The 8,549-nt window shown below is 56.4% G+C and overlaps 3 protein-coding genes across 3 annotated transcripts in view; all 3 read right to left on the reverse strand.

The window, feature by feature from the left end:
- The window catches only part of ZGLP1 (zinc finger GATA like protein 1), a 2,473-nt gene extending 1,630 nt beyond the window's left edge, over nucleotides 1-843 (reverse strand). Inside the window, exons 1-2 of the mRNA XM_007460757.1 lie at nucleotides 707-843; nucleotides 84-503 (exon numbers count right to left, since the gene is read on the reverse strand). Of these exons, the coding sequence (XP_007460819.1) occupies nucleotides 84-503; nucleotides 707-843 (557 nt within the window). The remainder of the gene's footprint in view (nucleotides 1-83; nucleotides 504-706) is intronic.
- A 493-nt stretch (nucleotides 844-1,336) lies between these two features.
- On the reverse strand, nucleotides 1,337-5,926 carry FDX2 (ferredoxin 2). Its single transcript, XM_007460659.1, has 5 exons — nucleotides 5,762-5,926; nucleotides 5,620-5,674; nucleotides 5,305-5,411; nucleotides 1,962-2,049; nucleotides 1,337-1,763 (listed from the first exon to the last, which is right to left on the reverse strand). Exons 1-5 carry the CDS (start codon nucleotides 5,916-5,918, stop codon nucleotides 1,607-1,609), a joined length of 564 nt encoding a protein of 187 aa, XP_007460721.1. The 5' UTR covers nucleotides 5,919-5,926; the 3' UTR covers nucleotides 1,337-1,606.
- Nucleotides 5,927-7,398: 1,472 nt separating this feature from the next.
- Nucleotides 7,399-8,549, reverse strand: part of RAVER1 (ribonucleoprotein, PTB binding 1) — a 15,239-nt gene continuing 14,088 nt past the window's right edge. The window contains exons 12-14 of the mRNA XM_007460660.1: nucleotides 8,104-8,244; nucleotides 7,633-7,716; nucleotides 7,399-7,545 (exon numbers count right to left, since the gene is read on the reverse strand). Coding sequence (XP_007460722.1) covers nucleotides 7,399-7,545; nucleotides 7,633-7,716; nucleotides 8,104-8,244 — 372 coding nt within the window. The remainder of the gene's footprint in view (nucleotides 7,546-7,632; nucleotides 7,717-8,103; nucleotides 8,245-8,549) is intronic.

Below are 8,549 nucleotides of genomic sequence, written 5' to 3' on the forward strand. Positions count from 1 at the left end.
CCTGGGAGCACCTGCCCCCGGGCCTCTGCACTGTTACCACTATTACTTGCATAAAGGGTGCCCTTGCCCAGGCCAGCCCCTACCTGTAGGTGGGTATGATCTGTAGGCTGGAATCTGGCTTTATCTGAAACTTCAGGGTCACCCCCTCGAACCGGGGGTCCACTTTCTCGGCGCCCCGCTGGGGGTTCGACTGCTTCCGGGGTCTCCTCTGTGGCTGGGCTGAAGAGGCCGGGGGAGCCACTCGGGGCCCCAGGCTGGGGCTCTGCTGGCTGATTGGGGTCAGCATGTTCTTGGTATCCTTGGCCAGAGGGAGGGCTCCCAGAGTCTCCAGGGCCTTCGGCTCCCAGCAGGGCCCTAGGGCCTGGGTGTCCCAGGTGGTGGGCTGGGCCAGCCCCTCTGCTGTCTCTTGGAGGAAGTGAAGGGCGGTGACCGAGTCCTGGTGTGCAGGCCAGAAGGACCTGCGGACAAGGGGCAGTGTGGTCACCCCACTCCCTGGGCGGTACCTACATGAGTCTCAGGCACAGGGGGCAAGGAGAACTGTATAGCCTCTGACCCCCATATGACTCCAAGTATCCCTGGGGACCGGGACCTCTTCCTTGTAAGTACCAGCAACTAACATTTTGACCCCTGAGTAACCCCAGGAACCAGAGGTCATGATCCCTTGACCACTGGGCCAGGTTGGGGGAAGGGCCGCTCCTTAACGCACCTGCCACTGGGTCTGAGGCATCCTGGGGTCCTTGGTGCCTGCTGGGTGGCGAGTTCCGGGGGCGGTTCGGGGTCCAGACAGGGCGGCGTCAGCAGCTCTCGAAGCATCGACAAGTCCGGAGCTGGCTCGGCCTCCATTGTGCCCCAGCCCTTACCCACTTCCCAAATCTCGCCCGGCCCCGCCCACGCCGGGCCCACCCGATGAGCCCCACCTGCTTGGGGCGGGGGCGCTTCTGGCCCTGGGTGCAAGGAGCTCCACCTGAGGGAGGCGGGGCCAGTGGGATCGGGCGCCTCTGGCCTGCGATATTGGGCACGGGCTTCGAAGCCTTCACCCTCAGGCCAGCCTCCGTCCCTCTCTCCCTTCCAACCCTGCTCAGATGGCCTGATCACCCCTTTCGGCCAAGAGCAGCCTGGACCCCTCCAAATCCCTCCGCGGCTGAGGGGCGGGGCCTTGCCACGCTGATCCTCGGGCTCGCGGACCCTCACTGTGAGGCCTCTTTCTCAGTTTCCCGCTGGCCCATCACCACCGTGGGAGGGGAAAGCTGGAGGCCTGGAAGTTGCAGTTGTAGACCCCCAGGGCCTGTACTCCCACCCGCACCCCCCCGCAAGGACACTCAAGATACCGGAAGTCTGTGAGACGGTTTTATTATCTCTCTGATTGGATTCCACCCTTTATCCACACCCCCATTCTCAGGGGTTTGGGGGAGGCTGCCCCAACAGGGGCCCTGTCCCCACCAGAGCCTGGACGTGGGATCTCTCTGAAGCAGGGGTTCTGGCCTTCCGGTTGCTTCCGCCATCTCTCCCGGGTCTGTCCCGTGCTCTGGGCGGGGCTGGCAACTTGGCTATTCCTCCAGTCTTGGCCCTGGGGCCGTGAGTGTCTGGGACCATCCAGCTGCCTGTGTCAGTGGGGCTTGGGGACGTGGCCGTCCACGTAGAAGTTCCTGGTGATCTTGGGCAGGGTGAATTCAGTCCCTTCCAACTCAGGTGTCAGCACAATCTGGCAGCCCAGCCGGGAGTTCTCTTGGAGGAGGGGGGCCATGTCCAGCATGTCGTCCTCCCTGGGGCAAGGGGGGCAGCGATTATTAATGGGCCTGGGGGAGTGGCCAGAAAGGAAGCTCTCCGGCCAGCAGCCGGAGCAGGGAGAAAAGCTGGGGCTGCCCTCTGCTGCTGACGGGGTGGAACTCTGGACACCCGGAACGCAAAGGCTCAGCAACCAAGCCCTGCAGCTCAGGGCTGGGAGGGGCCACCCTGCTCACCTCTCGTCAGGAGGAGGCAGAAGGTCCAGCTGGTCCTCGCTCACATACACGTGGCAGGTGGAGCACGCCAGGGAGGCTTCACAGGCTCCTGGGGGCAGCAAGTGAGGGAGCATTGGTAAGGGGAGTAGTCAGGCAGGTGCCATTCAGTGAAGGACATAAAGGAGAATCCCTTTGTTTATTATTATTATTATTATTATTATTATTATTTTGGCCACACCACATGGCTTGGGGATCTTATTTCCCCGACCAGGGATCAAACCCAGGTCCACGGCAGTGAGACCCAAGTCTTAACCCCTGGACCACCAGGGAATTCCCAAGAATCCCTTCGTTTCACCACTCGACCCTCATTTCTCCCTCCCGGGCCTGCACGCCCACTGTGGGCACCCTCCACCCTGTCACTGACTTAGCTGGCTGTTCCCGACCTGCACATAGTTTTTGCAAAAGGACGCCCGGGGTTTCCCCCAAACTCCCCAGCAGGCTGAGGATCAGGCTGGATACCTGGAACCGTTAATGAGCGTGGACCTGACTTCAGTGTAGCTGAGAGGGGACAGGCCAGGCAGGTTTCCTGTAGCCTGTGGGCCCTTGCTGCGACCCTGCCACTGTGCTGGGCTTCCCTGCTGCTGCTGAAGGAGGGACCGGCTCACTCAGCATCTAATGCTGCGGCAGGGGAAGGGGTTAGGGAATAAGGGTTGGAAGATGGAGAGTCTGGGATTTCCTGCTTGCCCCTGGACACATTCCCAACCTTCTGATTGATCACTGGGAACTGTGCTCCAGAATAATGTTCCTCCTGGCCTAAAGCCTTCCAAAGGGTTGTTTTTTATTTGTTTTTTGTTTTTTTTTCCCCAAAGGGTTTTTATAGCTAGAATAAAACCCAAACTCCTCCACTCAGTCCTTGAGATGCTCCCACCCACTCACCCACTTCAGCCACACCGGCCTCCTCACTCAACTCCTCCATGCCAAGCTCATCCCCACCACCGGACCTCTGCATCTTCCATGCTCTTGATCTGGAATGCTCTTCTCTCCACTTTTCCATGGCTACGTCCTTGTTGTCTTTGGGGACTCAACTGTCCTCCAAGTGCCCCATTTCTTGTCCTTCCCCTGACCCTTGTTATCTCTTTAATAATTTCTGGACAGTATTTATCACAGTGTGAAATTACCATCATAATTTCTGCGTTTATCTGTGCTCTGTCAACCTGCCCTCTTCTCTCTGTACTCAGCACTGAGCCTGGCAGGTTGTAGATGCTCGAGAGATACTTGTTATAAGTGAACGGGACAGAATTCTCTTTTCTCTTCCAGACATGTCGGACAATAAGGGTGGTGCTGCAAGGCAGCCTCCTGAACCAGCAGACCATCCCTGTGGGCTATGGTGACTAATTTGCCCACCCTTCCAGTCTCTGGGGAAGAAACTGTCCGGGCCTCGAAACTGCCAGTAGTTCCCAGGCATCTCTTCCTCAGCCCTCTTTCCCAACTCGTTAGCGTCCCTACCCCATGAGACAGAGATTATCTAATGTAATCGTCCCAACTACTCACTGCACACCAACTAGATGCCAGGTTCTACACACTACACATGAGATCTGTTTAATCCTCACAGCAACCTGGTGAGATAGGAACTAAATTATCCCATTTTATAGATGAGGCCGAGAGATGCTAAGGACCTTGCTCACAGCCACACAGTTGGCAACAGCAAAATCTGAACACAGGCCACTTGCCTTGAAAATTCATGTTCTAATCTCTGTCGTGAACTGCCAATCACTGGATTCCAGAACAGAACTTGAGGTAGCTTTGCTATGACCCCCACACCCCACACACACATTCCTACAACTCTCCCCGTCTAATGATTAAATCAGCTCCCTATTACATACACCCAACAGCTAACCCTGTACACTTTTTGTTTGTTTGTTTTTGCGGTACACGGGCCTCTCACTGCTGTGGCCTCTCCTGTTGCGGAGAACAGGCTCCGGACGCGCAGGCCCAGGGCCATGGCTCACGGGCCCAGCGGCTCTGCAGCATGTGGGATCCTCCCGGACCGGGGCACGAACCCGCGTCCCCTGCATCGGCAGGCGGACTCTCAACCACTGCGCCACCAGGGAAGCCCTATTTTTAGTTTTTTAAGGAACCTCCATACTGTTCTCCACAGTGGCTGAATCAATGTACATTCCCGCCAACCGTGTAGGAGGGTTCCTTTTTCTCCACACCCTCTCTAGCATTTATTGTTTATAGATTTTTTGATGATGGCCATTCTGACCAGTGTGAGGTGATACCTCACTGTAGTTTTGATTTGTGTTTCTCTAATGATTAGTGATGTTGAGCATCTTTTCATGTGTTTGTTGGCAATCTGTATATCTTCTGTACACTTTTTAAAAGACTGCTCTTCCCAGTTGCTCATGATATAATTACATGTTTATGCATGGGATTATTGTCCCTATTAGGTTGAAATTGGTGTGAAATGACATGGACCTTATCTGTTTTTTACATTGCTACCTGGCACACAGTAAGTGTTCAATATTCATAGAAGAGCAGCACAGATTAGTGGCTAAAATAGGCTGGGTTTGCTTGAATCTAGTTTTGCCACTTACTTGAACTTGGACCAGGTCTGCTCAACCTGGGGCTCAGTTTCCTCACCTATAAGATAGGATAATATTCTCCCGTCCTGCATAAAGTTTTCATGGAATAGATTCAATCAGTTAATATGTGTTAACAGGCTTAAAGTAATGTCTGCTATTATTGTATTTCCTCTAACAAATACTGATTTAATACCTGTTACATCTAAATACCATGACAGGCAACAGATAAGTGTGAACAAGGCAAACAGGGTTTCTGATCTGATTCTGGGGAGAGATGACAAAGAAGGAAACAAAACAATGAGAAGTGCTACACAGAGAATAAAACACACCGAGATGACAGTTATCGGGGCATGGGGACTTTAGTTGGACCGAGGGGGACAAGACTGTCGGGAAGATGACATTTACATCGGGACCTGAAGGATGAGAAGGAGCCAGAAGATCTGGTGGGAAAGCACTTCTGATGGAACGGCAAATGCGAAGGCCTTGAGGCAGGCATGAACTGGGCTGTTTGAAGAAGAGCAAGAAAGCCAGTGTGGCTAGAAGAGAGGGAGGAAAAAGGAAGAGAACACAAGCTCCTGGAGGGCAGGAGTTTTAGTAACCTCTAGCAAATGCTCAATAAATAACTGCTGAATGAATGAAGGTTAAGAGGCAGGGAATGAGGCTGTGGTGAGGAGGCTGAAGTTTACCCATGTTTGGTGGGAAGCCATGCAGGGTTAAGTAGTGGGTTTTTTTTAACGAATGAATACGGGCCTCCCGAATTCCCTGTGCCCGGCTCCCACCTTCCAGATCCACCCCATGGCGCTGGGCCAGGTAGAGAACATTGTCCCCGACTCTGCCGCTCACCGGAATCCGTTGGCCTGACCGGTCTACGAACACCACGTTCACCCTGGGGACAGATCGGGGTGCACATGACGAACTGGATGATGGGCACAGGGACCAGGTGTAATCTAGGATTAGGGAGTCGCGTTTGGGGCTTGATGGACAGGGGAATAGGGTGATACAAGAAGGGGGACCCAGGGATGAGGCTGTAGGGCAAGGTGAGGACCGGAGAAACCTCGTGAAATTAGTAATGGGGCCCTGGCTCCCACACTCACACGTCCCCGGGCCGCTCGGGGCCGCCGGCTTCTTCCTCCACCGCCGGGCGCGAGCCTAGAAAACACGGTTGGGTGAGCAGCCATGCCGCGCCCCGCCGGCGTCCAATGGGTTAACGCTGCCCGTCCGAAGCTCCCCAGGTACCTGTCGCTCGGAACTTCTTGGCTGTCGCAGGAGCCGCCGCCTCCCCGGACCCCCAAAAGCCCCCGGGTCGGCACCACCGGGCACCCCTGGCCGCCCGCAGCAGGAACCCAGCATTCACGCCTCCCCAGGTCACGGAGGCGGCCATGACAGGCATCATGTGACCCGGAGACTAAGCAGGCGCCGTGGCGCACACGAGAGAGACGGGCCCGTAATTGCCCGAATATAAGCGCCGACATTTTTGCGTGGGGCCGTGTGACAGAAGTGAGTCCAGGAGGAGGCTGCCAGAGTGAGAAGCCGGGCAGGCTCGGCTGCACCAAGACCTGCAGGACTTTCCCAGACCTCCCACCAGGCCCACTGTTATCCCAAGAACCAGCCAGGTCTGCTTTCTTTAAAACCATTTACTTACAAACTTTAATTCAGCAAAGGTCTGTGTGAGAAGACTGGGGAGAGGACACACCCCCCGCCCCCGGCCCGGAGTGGATGTGGACCCCCAGAGTCAGGGGAGGGAAGCTGGTGGCCCAGCCGGCCAGGACCAGGGCCCAGGGTCACCTCAGGCTGACATGTCCTGCTGGTGGGCAGGGGCAGAGCTTATTGGCATGTTGTTGAATTTTCTAGCACTGGGCCAAAGGGAGGCCAGCTCCGGGTGATCTGGCCTGGGGATGAAGAGGCGGAGCTCATCTTCAACACGGAGGAGACAGCAGAGGCTCAGTGAGATGCACAGTGCCTGACAGACGGAGAGCAGGGGGACCAATTTAAGCTGGCAGAGAAAGCCCATCCCTGCACCTAAGCCTGAGCAGGAGGGCTGGTGGGACTGGTTTGCCAAGACCAAGGCTTTGGCCTTCTACTGTCCCCACGATGGGGGACGGCGGGTAGAGGGGCCCAATCCCCAGGCCAGAGCCATTTGGTCCTGAGTCAAGCTTCCGGAGCTCAGCATCTGAGAGGCTCTGGCCAGCGGGGCCTGGGGCCTGGAGCCTGGCTTTTAAGGCATCAGAAGGCGAGGGGGCTGTGGTAGGGGGCTGGGGACCCGGACCTGGAGTACAGCTCAGAGAGGGCAGGCAGGGGCAGGAGACAGCCGTGCCTGCAGCAGTTGTGGGAAACAGAAAAAAGGGCTGAGCCATCTCAAACCAAAAAGTGTGGAATGGAGGCCCAGACACGCTGGGCCTTGAAGGAATCAGAGCTAGGGGTCGTCCTGGATTGTTTAAAAAATAATAAAAATTAGAAAAGGAAACCAAAGTCAGCTGTCAAAGTTAAAAAAGGGGGACAGTCTCTGATCCTCACGGGAGGTCAGGGAAACCTCCAAGGCACTCGAAAGGCCAAGATACAGGAGCGACGAGGCAGGAGAGAACTCCCAGAAAGACGAACACAGACGGACACAGGGGTGGGGAGAGAGAGCAGGCCATGGCCTCTCCCTCTTAAGGCTGCAGGGTTTCCACACTGGGAGCAGGCCAGAGGTGCAGAGTGGCTCCCAGACGCCCCTACATTCCTTGGGCTCCTGCTGGTCGGTCAGCAAAGTCTTTCAGAAATTTTTCTATTACCGAAAGGAAAAAGAAAAAAAAAGAAAAAGAACACAAGACAAAACACCAGAAAACCCAAAAGCGATTTGGTGCAGGCCCTTGAGCATCTCCAGCACTGGCCCCTTAGAAAATCCTCTTGCGCTTCAGGTAGGAATCTGCGTAGTGGCCTCCAAGGCCCTGGGAGTGCTGGCCCACATAGCTGCCTTCTGGGCTAGGCTCGGGTGAGGGCAGCAGGTGGGCGAAGCTGCGTTTCTGGCCACCCAGCGGGGTCTGGAGACAGAGGGGAAGGGGTGGCAGGTCAGGGGCCACCCAGGGGCCACCACTCCCCAGCCGAGTGTCCCCACCCCTCGCCCGTACCTTCAGCAAGTGGCTGTGGCCATTGGGCCCAGGGCCGAGGCCCAGGAGCCCTTCTCCAGAGCCCAGTGGGGAGGAGCCGACCACCTGGGAGAAATGGGAGAGATGTGGGATGGGAAAGCAAGCAGCCCCCAGAGCAGAGGCAAGGGTTTCAGGTTCAAATCTTGCTGCTGCCACTTACTAGCTATGAGACTGGGGTCAGATTACTTCATCTCTCTGGGCCTCAGTTTCTTCATCTGTGGATTGAGGCTATACCACCCACACCCTGGACTGCCGGGGGAGGAAGTGAGAGGCCAAGAAGCCTGGGCAATACTGGGTACAAGACACACAGGCTCAGGGAGAATGGCTTGTTTCAGCTCGGCCCTGAGCAAAACTGACCCCTGCCACCACCCTGGCCTTGGTGCTGAAGGTCACAGGGCCCCGTGCATCCTGGCTGTCCCTGGGGACCTGTGCTCAGTCAGGGAGGCTCCTCACCTTGTTAAGGTGGCTCTGCTTGAGGCCAGCCTGCAGGCCGCTGGTGAAGTAGGAAGTGGGTGAGCCCGAATAGAAGTGGGAGAGGGGCCCACTGCCACCTCCGCCACCCCGCTCGCCAAAGCCACTGGGTGGGGGGGACATCTGCAGAAAGGGGGCTGGCTGAGTAAGATGGATCATTGCAGTATCACCCCTTCTGTCCCCCAAACAACTCTGGGCTTTGGCCAATACGACAGTGGTGTGACAATGCCAGCAGAGGGGCCTGCCCTCCCTTCCTCCTCTGGGGAACCCTCCTCCAGGGAACCACATGCATGAGCACAGGGGGGCCTGCTGGAGGATGAGCTCCATGTGGAGCAGGTAAATCACTACAGCCGAGGCTCTTCCCCAGCCTACTGACTGCCAGTTATATGAAGGAAGCCACCACGGACTGCTGAGCCCCAGCTGAACCC

Source organism: Lipotes vexillifer, unplaced genomic scaffold (assembly GCF_000442215.2).
Source record: "Lipotes vexillifer unplaced genomic scaffold, Lipotes_vexillifer_v1.1 scaffold1011, whole genome shotgun sequence".
NCBI classification, from domain to species: domain Eukaryota; kingdom Metazoa; phylum Chordata; class Mammalia; order Artiodactyla; family Lipotidae; genus Lipotes; species Lipotes vexillifer.

Bases quoted from the DNA above. Each gene is read 5' to 3' on its own strand.
- FDX2 (XM_007460659.1), bottom strand. From the start codon at position 5,918: ATGATGCCTGTCATGGCCGCCTCCGTGACCTGGGGAGGCGTGAATGCT. The intron at 2,050-5,304 runs GTGGGAGCCGGG...TGCTGCCCCCAG, and splicing joins CCATGGGGTGGATCTGGAAG to GAGCCTGTGAAGCCTCCCTG. The intron at 1,764-1,961 runs GTGAGCAGGGTG...CCCTTGCCCCAG, and splicing joins CTGCCTCCTCCTGACGAGAG to GGAGGACGACATGCTGGACA.